The sequence below is a fragment of the Acinonyx jubatus genome, chromosome D1 (assembly GCF_027475565.1).
Source record: "Acinonyx jubatus isolate Ajub_Pintada_27869175 chromosome D1, VMU_Ajub_asm_v1.0, whole genome shotgun sequence".
Taxonomy (NCBI): Eukaryota; Metazoa; Chordata; class Mammalia; order Carnivora; family Felidae; genus Acinonyx; species Acinonyx jubatus.
In genome coordinates this window covers 59,135,789-59,156,775 of record NC_069390.1, presented here as the reverse complement: position 1 = coordinate 59,156,775, position 20,987 = coordinate 59,135,789, and the positions used below count along the sequence as shown (strand labels likewise).

Here is a 20,987-nt window from a genome sequence, read left to right as displayed (position 1 = left end):
GGTCACCATGAACCACACCCTTATATACGATGGTGAACTTAATTGATAAATGTGTGTATTCTGACTGCTCCACCTACTGGCCGTACTCTGGTCTCCCTTTCCTCAAGCTTCCCTATTCCCTGAGACTTAATATTGAAATTAGGCGATTAATAGCCCTACAATGGCCTCTAAGTGTTCTAGTAAAAGGAACAGTCCCATCTCTCATGTTAAATCAAAAGCTAGAAATGATTAAGCTCAGTAAGGAAGGCATGTCAAAAGCCGAGATAAGCCAAAAGCTAGGCCTCTTGCACCAAACAACCATGCTATGAATGCAAAGGAAAAGTCCTTGAAGGAAATCAAAAGTGCTATTCTGATAAACACAAGAACTATAAGAAAGCAAAAGAGTCTTATTGGTGATATGAAGAAAGTTTTAATGGTCTGAATAGAAAATCAAACCAGCTATAGCATTTCCTTAAGCCAAAGCCTAATCCAAGAGGAAGGCCCTAACTCTCTTCAATTTTGCGAAGGTGAAGAGAGGTGAGGAAGTTGCAGAAGAAAAGTCTGAAGCTAACAGAAGTTGGTTCATGAGGTTTAGGGAAACAAACTGTCTCCATAACATAAAAGTGCAAAGTGATGCAGCAAGTGCTGATGTGGAAGCTGCAGCAAGTTACCCAGAAGACATAGCTAAGATAATTCATGAAAGTTTGTGTTGATTTGCTTCTGTTTTGTTAATAGGTTATTTAACAAGAGATTTTCAATATAGACAAAACAGCCTTTTATTAGGAGATGCCATCTAGGAGTTCCACAGCTGGAGAGAAGTCAGTGCCTGGCTTCAAAACTTGAAAAGACAGGCTGACTCTCTTGGCTGGTGACTTTAAGTTGAAGTCAGTGCTCATTTACCATTCCAGAAATCCTAGGGTACTGGGGAATTATGCTAAATCTCCTCTGCCTTTGCTCTATAAATGGAACAACAAAGCCTGAATGGTAGCACATCTGTTTACAATGTGGTATACTGCATATTTTAAGCCCACTGTTGAGACCAACTGCTCAGAAAAGTTTTTCCTTCAAAATATTACTGCTCATTGACAACACTTGGTCACCCAAAAGCTCTGATAGAGATGTACAATGAAATGAATGTTGTGTTTGTGCCTGCTAATCCAACATCCATTCTGCAGCCCATGGATCAAGGAGTCATTTTGACTATCAAGTCTTATTATTATTTAAGAAATACATTTCATAAGGCTATAGCTGCTGCAGATAGTGATTCCTCTGATGGATCTGGGCAAAGTAAATTGAAAACGTTTTGGAAGGATTCAGTATTCAAGATGTCCTGAAGAACATTTGTGATTCATGGGAAGAGGTCAAAATCTCAACATGAACAGGACTTTGGAAGAAGTGGATTCCAACTCTCATGGATTACTTTGAGGGATTTAAGACTTAAGTGGAGGGAGTAACTGCAGACATGGTAGAAATAGCAAGGGAACCAGAATTAGAAGTGGAGCTTGAGGATGTGACTGAATTGCTGTAATCTCATGATAAAACTTGAATGGATGAGAAATTACTTCTTTTTTTTTTTTTTTTTTTTTTTTTTAAAGAGAGAGAGTGTATATGTGAGTGGGGAAGGGGCAGAGGGAGAAAGAATATCCCAAGCAGGCTCCATGCCCAGTGTGGAGCCCAATGTGGCGGTCAATCTCACAACCCTGGGATCATGACCTGAGCCGAAATCAAGAGTCAGACGCTTAGTTGACTGAGCCACCCAGGAGCCCCAAGGAGTTACTTCTTACGGATGAGCAAAGAATGTGGTTTCTTGAGATGGAATTTACTCCTAGGGAAGATGCTGTGAAGATTGTTGAAATGACGCAAAGGACTTAGAATATTATATAAACTTAGTTGGTAAACCTGTGGCAGGGTTTGAGAGGATGGACTCCAGTTTTGAAAGAAGTTTTACTGTGGGTGAAATGCCGTCAAACAGCATCACGTGCTACAGATAAATCGTACATGAAAGAAAGAGTCAATGTATGCAGCAAACTTCATTGCAGTCTTATTTTAAGAAATTGCCACGGCTACCCCAGCCTTCAGCAACCACCACCCTGATGAGTCAGCAGCCATCAACATTGAGGCAAGACCTTCCATCAGCAAAAACATTATGACTCACTGAAAGCTCAGATGATGGTTAACATTTTTAGCAATAAAGTAATTTTGAATTAAGGTATATACATTGTGTTTTTAGACATAATGCTATTGTACACTTAATAGACTACAGTATAGTGTAAGCATAATTTTTATATGCACTGGGAAAGCAAAAAAATTCATCTGACTTGCTTTAGTGTAATACTTGCTTTATTGTGGTGGTCTGGAATATGTCTGAGGTATGCTTGTACTTTTTCTTTTTTGTAATGTCCTTCTTGACTTTGGGTGTGAATGTTTTGTTGGCTATACAACACAAGTTAGAATGTGTTCCCTCTTTTTCTGTTCTCTGGAAGGGTTTGTTAAAGATTGGAAATATTTGTTGAATTAACCATTTAAGCCAGCAAAGCCTGGATATATTTTATGAGAAGGTTTAATTATGGATTCAATTACTTTAATATAGATAGGTAATGGAAAGGAAGTAACTAAACACTCTTTAGAGGGCAACACAGATGTAGAAAAACTACATTTGTTTTTAAAGGGGAAAAACTTAAAGTTATGTATTCTTGGTCTCAACGTTTTCTTTCTCTGTAAAAGTATGTAGTGTTCTTGCAGGAAGATTTTTTTTCCTGTGTTCAACGAATATTTACTGGATGCTTAGTATGTGCCAAACACTCTGCAAGGCAGTGAGGACTTAATCATAAACAAGTATTGTCCTTGATGCTTTGATGTTATAGTCCTTTGGGGGAAACATATATTGTTTACTTGTGATTGTATTGAGTCATATAAAAAAGTAGTGAACATTTGTAATGGCCATTGCTGAAATTGAGTGAGAGATGCCAAGCAATGTTGAGGGCTCAGCTGAGGCTGGAGATGATAAATTAGTAAAGGTGTCAAACCACATAGCTGAGTAATTCTTTTCCAGCCATGCTGTCCTGCAAAGACTTGCCTACAAAGAAGGTAAGTGAGTGGATCCAGTCCATATTGGGGGTTTGCAAGGCAGATTAAAAGGATGAAGGAATGAGGTCCCTAACATTGTTGGGACACACATACAATTCCCAAGGAGAGTTCTGATTCAGTCTTAGTGTCTGGAAGTCAGGAGATTCTTTCTGTTTCCCCAGATCCTGATTCTGCTAATGATCCTGCTATGCTCGTTTGTTTTGTGGATTTTATGCCAACTCTGGCAAGAGAGGTGGCTGACAGCTGGGCTGTCACTGCAGGTAAGCATCATCCTATAGGTTTGGCACTGTCTGTCTAGATGTGTTTAGCCTAACTTTTGGCTTTCTCCCAGATCTTTGCTCCCTATATGCACCTGAGTGGCATAACTGTGATGGTTATCCTTTCCTGGCCTGTGGCCTTCTACTTGATCCATTTGGAAGAAGAAGGTATGTCATGTGGACGGAACCCTGCCTGATTCTTTCAGCTCAGACGTTAGCTTGTATTCTCCACTTAGCAAAATGCAAGCTTGGTAGATAGCCACCACTACACCTCTTGGAAATTCATTTAGCTTGTTACTCGGACGTGCTCTTTATGGTCGAATTCACAACCATATGTGGCCTGTCAGGATTTCCCTAACCCAAAAGTCTCATAATGAAGAGGGATTCTTCTTCTAGAAAAATAAGAATTTTCTCTATGTTATTACATATTGTCTGATAATGGATTTAGGGTGGGGTGAGAATAGAGGTACATTTTAATTTGACCAGTGATGGTACAAGTCACAGTTCCTTTTGTTTGTATCACATATTACTAGTTTCGGCTAATGAACTTATGATAGGTCCAGATATCCCTGGTTCCATCCTAGTCGTTCAAAGCTGTCTCCTATGAGTCCCTGTCACACCTGGGGACTTACAGCAGAAACAGCAATGTCTGCCTCTGCCACTGATTTCCTCTCCATTCTTTTCTTTGCCCTGATATCATGGAAACAAAAGAGAATCACAGCCTTATACTAAATGGTTTTGAAGTTATCTTTCAGCTGAAGTTATCTTTCAGCACCTTTACTAAAAAAAACTAGGTTCTTTTCTGGACATCTCTCTTTTTACTATTGGTTAAACAAGGAGTGTTTACTTCCTGACTTGTGGAAGGATGCAGGCAAAAGAAAGACTGGCTTGATCCTTTGCCATGGTGTGCTTGTACAAGTGTTTATGAGTAAGTAGTGGATTTTAGGAAATGTGTCTGGGGCAAGATCTTAAAGGGGATAATAATGAACTCTTCTTTTTCATTTCCTAAATTTTAGTTAGAATGAGAAGATACAAGATGACGTATGACAGAGAAACAGCCAAGGGATGTAACATACTCACAAAGTTGAGAGGTTAGAGCTGGAGATCTAGATTTACAAGGACTGGAGCACAAGTGGTAACTTAAAAATGTGCAACTTGGTAAAATTTTCAGAAGTCTAAAATAGTAAGTGTTGGGGGAATGGCCAGCGGTAACAGGTATTGTGGACAGGCTTGGTGGGGGGTGAGGGAGAGAAACAGAAGAGCAAATGCCTAATACTTACTGATTACCTGTTATGACTCATCATTGTACTATCAGTTCTGTGAGGTATGTTTTAGCAAGATAGCCCCATTTTTCAGGATGAAGAAAATGATGACCCAGAGAGGTTAAGCAACATGTCCTTAGTGACGCAATTACAAAGTGGTGGAGTCTGGCTTTGAATTCAGATTCAGCTAGTGCCCCTTCCACTAATATTGCACAGGCTTAAATATGGGCACTTTAGGCCCATCTTTACAAGCTTCAGGGCTTTCTCAGAACCAGCCAAACTGCTCTTCCTCCTGAGAAGGTATCCCTTAACATTCTCTCTTCATCCTACCTTCTGCACAGTTCATTCCCTTGTAAATGTACAGTTCTAGGATTTCTTTTCTTAATAACAATGCTTGTATTTGGATATCCCTGTACCTTGAAATCACTGAAAATTAGTGAGGATGTGACAGAAGTGGAGAGTAAATCAGCCAGTCCACAGAGTCTGTGAAACCAATAGACTAGCTATTTACTGACTGCTCCTGGGATAGTTAGTTGCTTGGAGATAGTTCTCTATTCCTCTTCTGCTTTCTTCTCACTTCTTCTCTCCTAATTTTTCAGCTCTACAGGTGGCTATTGGATTGCCTTTTTTCCTTATCCTTTTATGTCTGTATATTGTGCCATTGGGGATTCATTCTCCCTGCATTCAGGAGGAGGATAAATTGGGACCCAAACCAGACTTCTTTGGACATAGAGGTGCGCCCATGGTAAGTCTGAGAATAGTGAGTAGAGGTATGCATGGGGTGTGTGGATGAGAGAATGGGACCTCAGAACCATAGGAATCCCTGCAGAGGTAAAGGGGTTGGCTTGAAATGACAAGAAAAGGAGTTAATTATAGAGGTTGGACTTGAACCCAGGCCAGCTAACTTTTGGGTTTTCTCTGCTGTGCCCAGTGACATTGCCTCACATGAGCAGATTGAGTAGAGGGGAATATAAGGCAGGCTCTTTGAAAAAATTGCCAAGGGATCCAGACTCAGCTTCCTAAAGCACTTTCATTACTGCACTTTCATTACAGCCATAAAGGAATGTTGGGAAGAGAGACTCTGAGGTATAGGGGCTGATGTTCTTTTCTTCCACAGTTGGGGCCTGAGAATACCATGATGTCCTTTGAGAAGGCTGTTGAACAAGGGGCCTATGGGCTGGAGAGTGATGTACAATTAAGGTAGGAAATCAGGGGCTGGGGTGGGGAGGAGATAAGGCCAGTGCCATAGAAGACAAACAGTATGGCCCAAGATGTAGAGAGGGCAAGCCCTGGGAGGTTTCTCCTGGTGTTCATTTGGCACATATGCACATAGCACACATGCGAACCACTTCTTCCTTATGAATCATACATCTGTACCCCTGCATTCTCAACATAGTCTCATAAATCATATACATGCTATATAGCCTCTGTACATAATTCAAACCGTCCTCATTGCAAAGCATTCTAACAGTTTAACCCTATGCATTCTCTTAGCAACCTTCTTAACATTCCCTGGGCACCTACTATATTCTAGGCTTTCTTCTGAGTGCTAGAAAGAGGCAAATAAGAGGTAGCCATGCCTAAGAGATGTTGCCATCCAGTGAAGGAGACATGGCATATTTACAATAGCCAGAGTATAAAACCATTTGTGGTAAGTTCCTTCCAGAGATGAATAAGTCAAATGCAGTGGAACCTCAGTGGAGGAAAAGGCCACCCAGCATCTATGGTGTGAAAAAGATCTGTGTCCTCAGAATTGTGTTTGTGTTGTCTTGAGGGAAAAATATCATTTTACCAATCAGATATGGGGAAAGAAGGTATTCCAAGTAGAGGAAACAGTTTATTCAGAGGCATCTTAATGAGAAATACAAGTTTGCAGATTAGCAAGCTAACCTGTATGGATTCTAAAAGTGATGTGTTCTGGGGACAAGAGAGGCTATATGAGGAAGAGGTATGGCTGTAAGGCTCACTAAGGCTGGATCATGGAGATCCCTAAATGTGTAATAGGTAGCTATGGTAGATTTTAGAGGACAGATTACTTTATTGTTTTAGAAAGACTCATCTGGCAGCATATGAGGGAGAGTTGTCAGGGAAAAGGGTAGTAGACTATACCAGTGTCCAAGAGAAAGCAAAAGAAGATGGATCAGAGTAGGGGTGAGGACAAAAAGACATGCTTTGCTGTAGAACCTATGTACCTGGGCAACTGGAAATAGAAAGGCTTCATCTGTACCATGGGTATATTAGATAATGTGGTGTATACAAATTCCCTTTACAGCCTTTCTGTGGAGCAAACAGAAGAGAAATTAACATTCTGTTTCACAGATGAGGAAATGTGGTTTGAACCTAGATTCAAATAAGGGAAGTGTGTTATTAAGGTTGTAAGGCTAGAATGTAAATGATAAAGCCAGAATTAAAACTAGTTTTCCTGACCTCTGACTGGCATCCTTGATGTTACCTAACAATGACAACTGTTTCATGCAGAATGTTTGACTTGGGGTTAAAAATGTTCTACCAGAGTCCCTGGGTTCATTTGTTGAAGTGCCTGGTGGCCCTGGCATAATGTGGTAAAGGTGCTGAGCCAGTGAGCTCCTGGAATACCGTCTTTCTCTCTTCTATTATTGCTGTGACTTCAACTTTGATGCAGATGATCCTTCCAACCCCTCAGTTTCTTTGCTTGTTGTCCCTGCACCATCCACATTTATGGTCATACCCTAAAATTTATCATTACCAAAAATTGCATATCAGTCAGAGTCCAGTCAGGACACAAATACCACACCAGTAACTTGAACAGTAAAAATGTAATATCAAGAATTACTAGGAAGTAAAATGTGGCTAACTACCAAAAGAGGTGAAAGGGAACCTGAGGGAGTATAGCTACTAGAACTCTGTTCCAGATGAAATGGAGTAAGCAGATTCTCTATAGTTAAGAGTAATTTTTCCAAGAATTATAAAAAACAAAAAAAAAAACTGGACAAAATTCCCCTATTAAAAGTGCACATCCTGCCCACTACTTTCAAGAGCAAGAGACATAACTGACTTTCCTAACACACAGAAACAGACACAGAGAGCTAGGCAAAATGAGGAGACAGAGGAATATGTCACAAATGAACAGGATAAAACCACAGGAAGAGACCTAAGTGAAACAGATATAAGTAACATGCCTAACAGAGAATTTGAAGTAATGATCATAAAGATACTCACTGGACTTCAGAAGAGAGTGGAGGTCATCAGTGAGACCCTTAAAACAGAGATAGAAAACATAAAGAATCATTCGGAGGTGAAGAACACAATAAATAAAAATACACTTGATGGAATAAATAACAGGTTGAAAGAAGCGGAGGAATGGCTTAATGACCTAGAAGACAAAGACAGAGTAATGGAAGGTAATCAAGCTGAATGAATGAGAAACAAGAATCATGAAAAGGAGAATAAACTTAGGGAACTCAGTGACTCCATCAAGCATAATAACATTCACATTATAGGTTTCCCAGAAGGAGAAGAAAGAGAAGTAGAGAGATAGAAAGTTTATTTGAAGAAATAAGAGCTGAAAACTTCCCCAATCTGGGGAAGGAAACAGCTGTCCAGATCCAGGAGGCACAGAGATACCCCAACAAAATCAACCAAAGTAAGCCCACACCAAGACACATAGTAATCAAAGGGGTAAAAAGTAATGATAAAAAAGAAGACTTTAAAAGCAACAAGAGAAAAGACACAAGAGAAACCTTATAAGGCTATCAGCAGATTTTTCATCAAAAACTTTGCAATCCAGAAGGGAGTGGAATGATATATTCAAAGGGGAATAGTCTACAGCCAAAAGTACTCTATGCAGCAAGGCTATCATTCAGAGTAGAAGGAGAGATAAAGAATTTCTCAGACAAACAAAAACTAAAGGAGTTCATGATCACTATGCCAGCCCTATAAGAAATGTTAAAGGAGACTCTTTGAGTGGAAAGGAAAGACCATTAGAGTTAATAGGAAACACAAAAGCAGTAAAAATAAGTATTCTGTAAAAATCAGTCAAGGGACTCACAGAATAAAAGGATGTGAAATATTATACCATATACCTAAAACATGCTAGCCTTTAATGTTTGAGAAAAGGAGAAAAATGAAGGAGGGTAAAAAGAGTGTTAGTCCTTTAAATTTCCTGGCAGTCACTTTAGCTAGAAAGGGAGGACTTTGCAAGAGTGGGAGTAGGTACAACAATGGCTGCTTGACTTTCTTTCTACCCTTCTGTGTCAAAAAGCAACAAACAGTGACCAGAACACAGATCCCCTATATTTGGATTACAGGATTGTTTTTGCCACTCTGGCTCTCACCAGCTGCTGTTAAAGCTGCCTTTAGAACTATCTACAGTTTTTTGCCATGTGGCTGGAGTGGGGGATTGGTAGTTGCTACTGGGCTAAGACCTAAAATTGACCAAAATTAACCCTGATTTATGTGCAAGCCTTCCTATGGAAGTTGTAAGCTTTTACTCTATTCCAGAATTCCAAAATAGTTATATTAGACGGAGTCTGCCAGTACAATTGTTGGTAGTTGGTGGAGCTACAGATTCCTGGTGCTTCCTACTCTGCCATTTCCCCAGCAACCTCTTTTCTTTCATTTTTGAAGGATTTTTTTTTCAAAAAATGTTTTTGCAGTTTATTTATTTTGAGAGAGAGAGAGACAGACAGACAGACAGAAAGGTGCAGAGAGAGAGTCCCAAGCAAGCTCTGTGCTGTCAGCACAGAGCTAGATGCGGGTCTTGATTTCATGAACCGTGAGATCATGACCGGAGCCGAGATCAAGAATTGGATGCTTAACCAATTGAGGAACCCAGGCACCCTCATTTGGGAGGGAGTAAGGAACCCCAGTAAGACTTGTGACATTGATGGGCTTTCTGAGAACCCTGTCTACCAAGGTGGCTGAGTTCAGCCTATCTCCCTCTTCTTTTCCCCTTCTGCCCACAGTTATGATCAGGTGCCTTTTCTCATGCATGACAATGACCTGAGAAGAACAACCAATATTAGGAACGTCCAGCCAAATGCCTCCATCACACATTCTAGCTTCTTCCTGTGGAGTTTCCTGTCGACTCTGAACGCAGGCAAATGGTTTGTACAGTCACGGGTAAGACACATTCCCCAGCTCAACAAACCTGTACTGAATCCCTCTACTGTACGAAGTCATATGCTTCTCCTAGAAATAAAGACAAGCATACACAAGATTTCATCCCCGTTTGGTAGCAGAACTGTAGCATTGACAGGAGGCTTTTCCAGAAATGCAGTCAGTCTGACTGCTACTTTCTATATTCACTAAAAATTCTGAAGATGAACTTGCCAACTTACTTTTGTCATTTAATTCCTTTTTATCCAAGCATCTCATAAACTTTCAGTGTGTCTACATTGTACATAGCATTTTCCTAGGCATTTTGAGTAGCTCACAATTATAGATGAGGCATACTGGGAAACATATTTGGGCTTGACTCCTTTTTATCATTCAATAAATATTTATTGTGTATCTTTTGGGTACTAGGTATGTGGAATATAATGGTGAATAAACACATACTCAGCCCTAATGGAGTTCACAGGCTAGAAGAGACAATTACAGTACACTGTGATAAGTACTAAACTAGAGTCAGATTGCTTAGGAGCACACAAGAGCAACTTCTAATTCAGTCTGAGGGATGGAGTTAGGGGAATCTTGAAGAAGGAGATAAATAGCCTAGTAAAGGTGTGGTAAAATATAAAGCATTGCTGTATACAGTGTAGTTTAAAGACAAGAGTGAATGCTTCCACTGGAGAGAGTTAAAGAATACTTCATGCAAAGGTATCATTTGATCAGAGGAGAGATCATTATTAATGGGAACCATGGGCAGTGATGATGGTGTGTTTCAGAGATTACAGTATACAGGAACAAGAGTGGAAATGGTGTGCATGTGTGCATGCATGAAAGAGGAAGAGAAAGATAGAGGGAAGGAAAGAGAGAAGGGAGGTAGGGAGGAGATGGGAGATAGGTTTGGAGAACAACCTCAGAAAACATGCTGAGAGGAGATTATAGCAGTGCTTAAATAACTATAGAGTTAGAGAGTTTAGAATTATCCTGAGTATTTTAAAGTAGCTAAAATAAAAGGTCAGATTTGCAAATGGTCAAGATCAAACTGCCTTCTCAAAAATATTAAAGAAAACAAAACAGCTTACAGTTTTCAGCTAATAATATGTCTAGAGGGAATCCATGTAACCTAAGTTATACCAATCAAATATATTCCTTTGAGAATTTGATTTTGAAAATAAACATCTGAGCATGGCAGAGAGCAGGCATTCATATTGCTAGCACCTGTAGCATCAGATATAGTGTGGTATGGAGTCAGCTGTTGTAATAACTCTCTTATCAGGTAATTATAATTAGGAAAATAAGTCTTAAGGTATTTTTAATTGTGTATTGGGGTAGACTGGAATTTTACTTATATTTGATATTAATCTTGACAATTTACTGGATCCTTTTTCATGTAAAAATGGTGGTAAGTAAAGCATTATGTGAAAATAGACTTACCCATTTCAATTTCATTCTATTAACTAGTGTTAATAGAAGAGATAGCTGAAAGTGGATTTGTAATTACTGTATCTTGTCAGAAAACTTGTTCTTATAGGGGTACATAGCCTATAAATACTGTTTCCATCTGTGAAAATAGTAAGATTACTCTGATATTCCAGGTTTTTGTGTGTATGTAGGCTTTTTGTGTGTCTCATCATACACGAATAGACACATACAAACTAGAGATGTTCCATTAGAATGTATATATTAGATTAGTTAGCCATAGTTAATGTTTTGGCAAATGTGTTCCAGATGAAAAGGCTGATACTGTTTCTGATGTATAATGTATGGCTCATAAATTCTTACTTATTTTCAGTGGTAGCGTTGGATATGTTATTGTAATACATTTTTGTGGTTTTTTTTAGGATTGATAGTTTTATTTTAGCATATTTAGGTGGCAGGCTTACACTATTTAGTTATACTATTACTGTGGCTACTGGGGAGTATCCTGAAACCTGGAGTTCAAATATGGTTATCTAGGGGGCTTTATTTTTAGATTTAATGGTGATGTTTTCTTTGCTTGCATGCTGTGCAGTCAGGGGTGGTTTAAGTGGTATTGGCATGTGATTTAAAAGGTTTGGATATTTGGATACTTTTTCATAGCAAAGAGATTGGTTTTCTTTGTAAAGATTATTCAGGTCACTCTTCATTGGATTTGTATAATTGTGGAAAGATGATGGTGGTGAGTTGATCACTATTTGTTAGCATATTTATTATTCTTTAGATTCTTGGTGAAAATTAAATCGTTAATCTGATCGATAATGAAATAAAAATAGAAAAGTGCTGGTAATTATTCCTGAAAGCTCAGCTGAGTTCCTGTTTCTCCAGAAAAACCAACATTTCTGTAGTTTTCTTATATCCTTTTGTGAAAGTATAATTCTCAAAATGATAAAAATATAATTCTCATGCAACTAGATAGTGAGCGTAAATTTTATTTAGCACATAAATGAGAGAACAAAGCAGGATGGCAAAACCCACTCAAAAGAGAAGTGACAAACCAACATGCATATAGTCAGCGCAACAAAGAAATGCTGAAATTAGATTGCTAAGTTAGATACAAACTTAGTATATTAACTAAGTTACAATAAACTATGCCTTTGGAGTTATCTTCTCTACCAGAAAAAATCATTTGCGTCTCTACTGGACAAAAATCATTTACATTTTTATCAGTTTTCCACAAGCTAACATCTAACTTTCCATAATGTTGCCTTAATCAGTAGTAAATAGTAATTCAAACAAAGGTAAATTCATTCCCCTAAGAATCTGTTGACCCTTAGATGGGTTTGTTAAAGAATGTGCTAATGTGACACTGTATGGTCCAGCAATCAACTTTTTGCCTTGTTTCTAGTCCGAATAATTGAACAGTCTCTTTTTGTATTCATAATTAACATCTATAGATTACTTAGAGTCTGAGCTCAGTGTGTTATTGTTAGCTTTATTGTGTTATTTAGCTTTATTAATTTACATAGCTTTAGTAAGAAGGGTCATTTAACACACATAAGGATCCGTGTTGTATAATCAGCAAATCTAGAGCCAGATTGTGTTAAACAGCAGCTAAGTCTGTCAAATTAAGTTCTGTCTGGAGATTATGTACAGAATCCAAAATCTTATTTGTAATAGTCCCTATCATTCTAGAGCTCTTTTCATCATTATTATTTATAAAATAAGAAACTCATTTCTACCAGTTTTGACCTGTATGCCTACAACCGTGGACAAATTCCTCTTTTGTTTCTGCTAGGCAGTGACCTTTTTTTACTACCTGTAATGCTGGGGCAGTGTGCGACAACAGATACAACTTTGCTTAGGAAGACTTATGAGCATGGATTTCAAATATCAGTTACATCTATGTCCTAAACAGAGACTGGGGACTTTCATATCTGATTGAATGGAATGTATTCTTAAATATGATCCTCTAGATTTGGCCCTGATTGCACAGTTTGTTAAATTATATCTGAGTGAAAAGGAGGACAGATTTTTATTCAACTTCTGTAAATGACTGCAGTGCCATGAAAAGTAGAGACTCAATAAAAAGTAATTGTATCTGAATTCTGTGGAGTCAGTGAGAACAAGACACTAAATACAAATAATTTTTTGCCCAAGTATAACAGAGAACAGTTAAAATAGATTTTAAAATAGCAGTAAGTGGGATGCCTGGGTGGCTCAGTCAGGTAAGCATCCAACTCTTGATACTGGCTCAGGGCAAAATCTCACAATCGTGAAATCAAGCCCTGCGTCAGGCTCCAAATTGAGCAGGGAGCCTGCTTGGGATTCTGTCTCTCCCCCTCTCTCTGCACCTACCCATACTCTCTCACTGTCTCTCTGTTTCTCAAAATAAATAAATAAAACTTAAAAAAATATCAATAAGTACATACCTATCAATAATTACTTGGAATGTAAATAGACTAAATGCTCCAATCAAAAGACGTAGGGTGACAAAATAGATAAAAGCACAAGACCCATCTATATGCTGCCTATAAGAGACTCACCTCAGACCTAAAGACACATGCAGAATGAAAGTGAAGGGATGGAAAAGCATTTATCATGCAAATGGAAATGAAAAGAAAGCCACGTAACAATACTTATATCAGACAAATTGATTAAAAAATTTTTTTTGATGTTTATTTTATTTTTGTGAGAGAGAGGGAGACAGAGCATGAGCAGGGGAGGGCAGATAGAGAGGGAGACACAGAATCTGAAGCAGGCTCCAGGCTCTGAGCTGTCAGCACACAGTCCGACGCAGGGCTCGAACTCACAAGTGCAAGATCGTGACCTGAGCTGAAGTTGGATGCTTAACTGACTGAGCCACCCAGGTGTCCACAGACAAAACTGATTTTATTTAAAAAAATTTTTTTTTCAACGTTTATTTATTTTTGGGACAGAGAGACACAGAGCATGAACGGGGGAGGGGCAGAGAGAGAGGGAGACACAGAATCGGAAACAGGCTCCAGGCTCTGAGCCATCAGCCCAGAGCCTGACGCGGGGCTCGAACTCACGGACCGCGAGATCGTGACCTGGCTGAAGTTGGACGCTTAACTGACTGCGCCACCCAGGCGCCCCGACAAAACTGATTTTAAAACAAGACTGTAACAAGAGACAAAGAAGAACACTACATAATCATAAAGGGAACGATCCAGTAAGAAGATACAACACTTATAAATATTTATGCACTCAACATGAAAGCAACCAAATACATAAAGCAACTAATAACAAACATAAAGGAACTAATTGATCATAATACAATAATAGTAGGGGACTTTAACACCCTATTTGCATCAATGGATAGATCATCCAAACAAAAAATTAACAAAGAAACAGTGCCTTTGAATGACATACTGGATCAGATAGATGTAACAGATATATTCAGAACATTCTATCCCAGAATAGTAGAATACACATTTTTCTCAAGTGCATATGGAGCATTTTCCAGAATAGTTCACATATTGGGCCAAAAAACAAGCCCCAACAAATTCAAAATGATCTAAGTCATATTGTGCCTCTTTTGATCACAACACTAAAAAACTAGAAATCAACCACAAGAAAAAAAAATCTGGAATCAACACAAATACATGGAGGTTAAATAACATGCTAGTAAAAAATGGGTCAACAAAGAAATCAAAGAGGAAATGAAAAAATATGTGGAAACAAATTAAAATGAAAACACAATGGTCCAACACCTTTGGATGCAGCAAAAGCAGTTCTAAGAGGGAAGTTTATACCAATACAAACCTACTTCCAGAAGCAAAAACAATTGCCAATAAACAACCTAACCTTACACCTAAAGGAAATAGAAAAAGAAGAACAAGACCCCAAACTAGTAGAAGGATGGAAAGAATAGAGATCAGAGCAGAAATAATTGAAATAGAAACCAAAAAACAATAGAACAAATCAGTGAAACCAGGAGCTTGTCCTTTGAAAAGATCAACAAAATTGAAAAACTAAAGGTTTTTCAGACTCATCAAAAAAAAAACCCACAAAAGAATAAACAAAATTCAGAAATTAAAGAGGAGAAATAACAACTGACACCAGAGTAATATGAAGGATTATGAAAGAATACAAAATTATATGCCAGCATATTGGACAACCTAGAAGAAATTGGATAAATTCCTAGAAACATATAACCTACCAAAATTGAAGCAGGAAGAAATAGAAAATTTGAACAAATTCCCTGCAATGAAATTGAATTAGTAATCAAAAATTTTCCAACAACAAAAGTCCAAGACCGGACAGCTTCACAGGTGAATTCTACTAAACGTTTAAAGAAGACTTAATACCTATTCTTCTCAAAATATTCCAAAAAATAGAAGAGGAAGGAAAGCTTCCAAATTCATTGTATGAGGCCAGCATTACCCTCATGCCAAAACCAGATAAAGACACTATAAAAAAAAAAAAAAAGAACTATAGGCCAGGATCTCTGATGAACATAGATATAAAAATCCTCAACAAAATATTATCAAACTGAATCCAATAATACATTAAAAAAATCACTCACCACAATCAAGTCTGATTTATTCCTAGTATGCAGGGGTGGTTCAGTATTTACAAATCAATCATCATGGTACGTCACATCAACAAGAGAATGGATAAAAACCATATCATTTTAAAAAATAGATGCATAAAAGCATTTGACAGAGTACAACATCCATTCATGATAAAAGTCCTCAACAAAGTAGGTTTAAAGGGAACATACCTCAACATAATAAAGGCCATCTATGAAAAACTCACAGTGAACATTATACTGGCAAAAAACTGAAGAGTTTTTTCTATAAGATCATGAGCAAGACAAGGATGCCCACTCTCATCACTTTTATTCAGCGTAGTACTGGAAATCTTAGCCATGGCAACCAGACCTCCCCCCCGCCTACATAAATAAATAAACAAATAAATCAAAGACATCCAAATTGGTAAGGAAGAAGTACTGTCACAATTTGCAGATGGCATGATACTATATATAGAAAACTCGAAAGCTTCCACCAAAAATACTAATAGAACGAATGAATGAATTCAGTAAGGTTGCAGGATACAAAATCAATAGACAGGAATACATTAATAATGAAGTGGCAGAAAGAGAAATTAAGAACACAGTCCCTTTTACAGTTGCACCAAAAATAAAAAATTACCTAGTAATAAACTTAACCAAGGAAGTGAAACACACAACTCTGAAAGCTATAAAAGTGATAAAAGAAATGGAAGGTGACACAAACAAATGGTAAGACATTCCATGCTCATGGATTAGAAGAACAAACACTGTTAAAATATCTATACTGTCCAAAGCAATCTACAGATTTAATGCAGTCCCTATCAAAATACCAACAGCATTTTTCACAGAAATAGTACAAACAATACTTTTTTATTTTATTTTTTAACTTGTTTTATTTTTTATTTTAAATTTACATCCAAATTACTTAGCATATAGTGCAACGATGATTTCAGGAGTAGATTCCTTAGTGCCTCTTACCCATTTAGCCAATCCCTCCTCCCACAACCCTTCCCGTAACCCTCAGTTTGTTCTCCATATTTATGAGTCTCTTCTGTTTTGTCCCCCTTCCTGTTTTTCTATTATTTTTGTTTCCCTTCCCTTATGTTCATCTGTTTTGTCTCTTAAAGTCCTCATAGGAATGAAGTCATATGATTTTTCTCTTACTCTAATTTCACTTAGCACAATACCCTCTGGTTCCATCCACGTAGCTGCAAATGGCAAGATTTCATTCTTTTTGATTGCCGAGTAATACTCCATTGTATAGATACACCACTTCTTCTTTAGCCATTCATCCATCAATGGACATTTGGGCTCTTTCCATACTTCGGCTATTGTTGATAGTGCTGCTATAAACATGGGGGTGCATGTGTCCCTTCGAAACAGCACACCTGTATCCCTTGGATAGATGCCTAGTAGTGCAATTGCTGGGTTGTAGGGTAGTTCTGTTTTTAGTTTTTTGAGGAACCTCCATACTGTTCTCCAGAGTGGCTTGCACCAGCTTGCATTCCCACCAATGATGCAAAAGACATCCTCTTTCTCAGCATCCCTGCCAACATCTGTTGTTGCCTGAGTTGTTAATGTTAGCCATTCTGACAGGTGTGAGGTGGTATCTCATTGTGGTTTTGATTTGTATTTCCCTGGTGATGAGTGATGTTGAGCATTTTTTCACGTGTTGGTTGACCATCTGGATGTCTTCTTTGGAGAAGTGTCTATTCGTGTCTTTTGCCCATTTCCTCACTGGATTCTTTGTTTTTTGGGTGTTGAGTTTGAGAAGTTCTTTATAGATTTTGGATACTAACCCTTTATCTGATATGTCATTTGCAAATATCTTCTCCCATTCTGTTGGTTGCTTTTTAGTTCTGCTGATTTTTTCCTTCACTGTGCAGAAGCTTTTTATTTTGATGAGGTCCCAATAGTTCATTTTTGCTTTTGTTTCCCTTGCTTCCAGAGACGTGTTGAGTAAGAAGTTGCTGCGGCCAAGATCAAAGAGGTTTTACCTTCTTTCTCCTTGAGGATTTTGATGGCTTCCTGTCTTACATTTAGGTCTTACATACATTATGAGTTTATTTTTGTGTATGGTGTAAGAAAGTGGTCCAGGTTCATTCTTCTGCATGTCGCTGCCCAGTTTTCTTAAAACCACTTGCTGAAGAGACTGCTTTATTCCATTGGATATTCTTTCCTGCTTTGTCAAAGATTAGTTGGCCATACGTTTGTGGGTCCATTTCTGGGTTCTCTATTCTGTTCCATTGATCTGAGTGTCTGTTCTTGTGCCAGTACCATACTGTCTTGATGATTACAGCTTTGTAGTGTAGCTTGAAGTCTGGGATTTTGATGCCTCCTGCTTTGGTTTTCTTTTTTAAGGTCGCTTTGGCTATTTGGGGTCTTTTGTTGTTCCATACAAATTTTAGGATTATTTGTTCTAGCTCTGTGAAGAATGCTGGTGTTATTTTGATAGGGATTGCATTGAATATGTAGATTGCTTTGTGTAGTATTGACATTTTAACAATATTTGTTCTTCCTATCCAGGAGCATGGAATCTTTTTCCATTTTTTTGTGTCTTCTTCAGTTTCTTTCATAAGCTTTCTATAGTTTTCAGCGTATAGATTTTTCACCTCTTTGGTTAGATTTATTCCTAGGTATTTTATGGGTTTTGGTGCAGCTGTCAATGGGATCGATTCCTTGATTTCTTTTCCTGTTGCTTCATTGTCGGTGTATAGGAATGCAACTGATTTCTGTGCGTTGATTTTATATCCTGAAACTTTTCTGACTTCATGAATCAATTCTAGCAGTTTTTTGGTGGAATCTTTTGGGTTTTCCATAGCGTATCATGTGATCTGCAAAGAGTGAAAGTTTGACCTCCTCCTGGCCGATTTGGATGTCTTTTATTTCTTTGTGTTGTCTCATTGCAGAGGCTAAGACTTCCAATACTATGTTGAATAACATGGCGAGAGTGGTGAGAAGGAGTTTGGAAGTTTTCCTTCCATTTCTGTTTTTTGGGACAGCTTCAAGAGAATAGGTGTTAATTCTTCCTTAAATGTTTGGTAGAATTCCCCTGGAAAGCCATCTGGCCCCGGACTCTAGTTTTTTGGCAGATTTTTGATTACTAACTCAATTTCCTTACTGGTTATGGGTCTGTTCAAATTTTCTATTTCTTCCTGTTTCAGTTTTGGTAGTGTATATGTTTCTAGGAATTTGCCCATTTCTTCCAGATTGCCCATTTTATTGGCATATAATTGTTCATAATATTCTCTTATTATTGTTTTTATTTCTGCTGTGTTGGTTGTGATCTCTCTTCTTCATTCTTGATTTTATTTATTTGGGTCCTTTCCTTTTTCTTTTTGATCAAACTGACTATTGGTTTAATTATTTTTGTTAATTCTTTCAAAGAACCAGCTTCTGGTTTCATTGATCTGTTCTACTGTTTTGTTTTTGTTTTTTTGTGGTTTTTTTTTTTTTGGTTTTGATAGCATTAATTTCTGCTCTAATCTTTATTATTTCCTGTTTTCTTCTGGTTTGGGGTTTTATTTGCTGTTCTTTTTCCAACTCCTTAAGGCATAAGGTTAGGTTGTGTATCTGAGATCTTTCTTCCTTCTTTAGGAAGGCCTGGATTGCTATATGCTTTCCTCTTATGACCGCCTTTGCTGCGTCCCAGAGGTTTTGGGCTGTGGTATTATCATTTTCATTGACTTCCATATACTTTTTAATTTCTTCTTTAACTTCTTGGTTAGCCCATTCATTCTTTAGTAGGATGTTCTTCAGTCTCCAAGTGTTTGTTACCTTTCCAAATTTTTTCTTGTGGTTGATTTCGAGTTTCATAGTGTGGTGGTCTGAAAATATGCATGGTATGATCTTGATCTTTTTGTACTTAGGGCTGATTTGTGTCCCAGTATATGGTCTATTCTGGAGAATGTTACATGTGCACTGGAGAAGAATGTATATTCTGCTTTAAGATGAAATGTTCTGAATATGTTTGTTAAGTCCATCTGGTCCAGTATGTCATTCAAAGCCATTGTTTCCTTGTTGATTTTTTGATTAGATGATCTGTCCATTGCTGTGAGTGGGGTGTTGAAGTCTTCTACTATTATGATATTACTATCGATGAGTTTCTTTATGTTTGTGATTAATTGATTTATATATTTGGGTGCTTCTACATTTGGCACATAAATGTTTACAATTGTTAGGTCTTCTTGGTGGATAGACCCCTTGATTATGATATAATGCCCTTCTGCATCTCTTGATACAGTCTAGATTGTGTGATATAAGTATGGCTATTCTGGCTTTCTTTTGTTGACCATTAGCATGATAGATGGTTCTCCATCCCCTTTTAATCTGAAGGTGTCTGTAGGTCTAAAGTGGGTCTCTTGTAAACAGCATATAGATTCATCTTGTTTTCTTATCCATTCTGTTACCCTATATCTTTTGATTGGAGCATTGAGTCCATTGAGGTTTAGAGTGAGTACTGAAAGATATGAATGTATTGCCATTATGATGCTTGTAGAGTTGGAGTGTCTGGTGGTGTTCTCTGGTCCTTTCTAAGATGGATGGTTTTTTTACTTCTTTTATATCTGCAGAAAGGGATTCTGATCTATTTTCAACTCCAGCTAATATTCTTATTATTGTGATTCTAAATTCTGGTTCAGACATCTTGCTTGTATCTGTGTTAGTTAAATCACTGGCTGTTGTTTCTTCATGTTCTTTCTTTTGGGGTGAATTGCTTCGTTTTCTCATTTTGAAGGGAGAAAAGGAATTAATGAGGTAGGAAAATTAAGATAAAAAAATTAAAATTAAAAAATATTAAAATTAAAAACTTAAACATACACACAGACACACAGACACAAAATCTAATAAATGATGCTAGATCCTAGGTGTGTTTGGTCTGGGTATTGAAAGTGGTTTGACAGATTAGAGAAAAGGGGGGGAAAAGGAAATCATTTGAGAATTTGAAAAAATGAATACACTGAAGTAGACTAAAATGAGATGATGGGAGTAAAATAGAATTTGAAAAAATTTACACAAAAGTAGAGAATATAGTAGGAAAAAAAATAAAGATATTTTTAATAAAAATTAATTTTTTTTCTGTTTTTGAAAAAAGAAAAAAAAACGAAAAAGAAAAAAGAAAAAATGAAATCATTTGAAAACTTGAAAAAGTGAATACACTGTAGTAGACTAAAATAAAATGATGGAAGTAAACTAGAATTTGAAAAAAATTTACATAAAAGCAAACATATATATATATAGTTAAAAAAATTAAAGAAAAATATTTTTAATAGAAATTCAAAGTAAAAATGAAGTTTTTCACTTTCTGCAGTCAAGAAAAAGAAAAGAAACAAAAAAAGGGAAAAGAAAAAAGAAAACAAGGAA

At 37.4% G+C, this 20,987-nt stretch overlaps 1 protein-coding gene across 7 annotated transcripts in view; it reads left to right on the top strand.

Annotated features, from left to right (window-relative positions):
- Positions 1–20,987, top strand: part of GDPD4 (glycerophosphodiester phosphodiesterase domain containing 4) — a 174,253-nt gene that overhangs the window by 61,903 nt on the left and 91,363 nt on the right. For 6 of the 7 annotated variants that reach the window (XM_053203733.1, XM_027039609.2, XM_053203731.1 and 3 more), the window contains exons 6-11: positions 3,228–3,326; positions 3,398–3,491; positions 4,340–4,414; positions 5,185–5,330; positions 5,703–5,785; positions 9,529–9,685. In XM_053203733.1, the coding sequence (XP_053059708.1) occupies positions 3,228–3,326; positions 3,398–3,491; positions 4,340–4,414; positions 5,185–5,330; positions 5,703–5,785; positions 9,529–9,685 (654 nt within the window). The remainder of the gene's footprint in view (positions 1–3,227; positions 3,327–3,397; positions 3,492–4,339; positions 4,415–5,184; positions 5,331–5,702; positions 5,786–9,528; positions 9,686–20,987) is intronic. The other variant, XM_027039608.2, reaches the window with a different exon arrangement.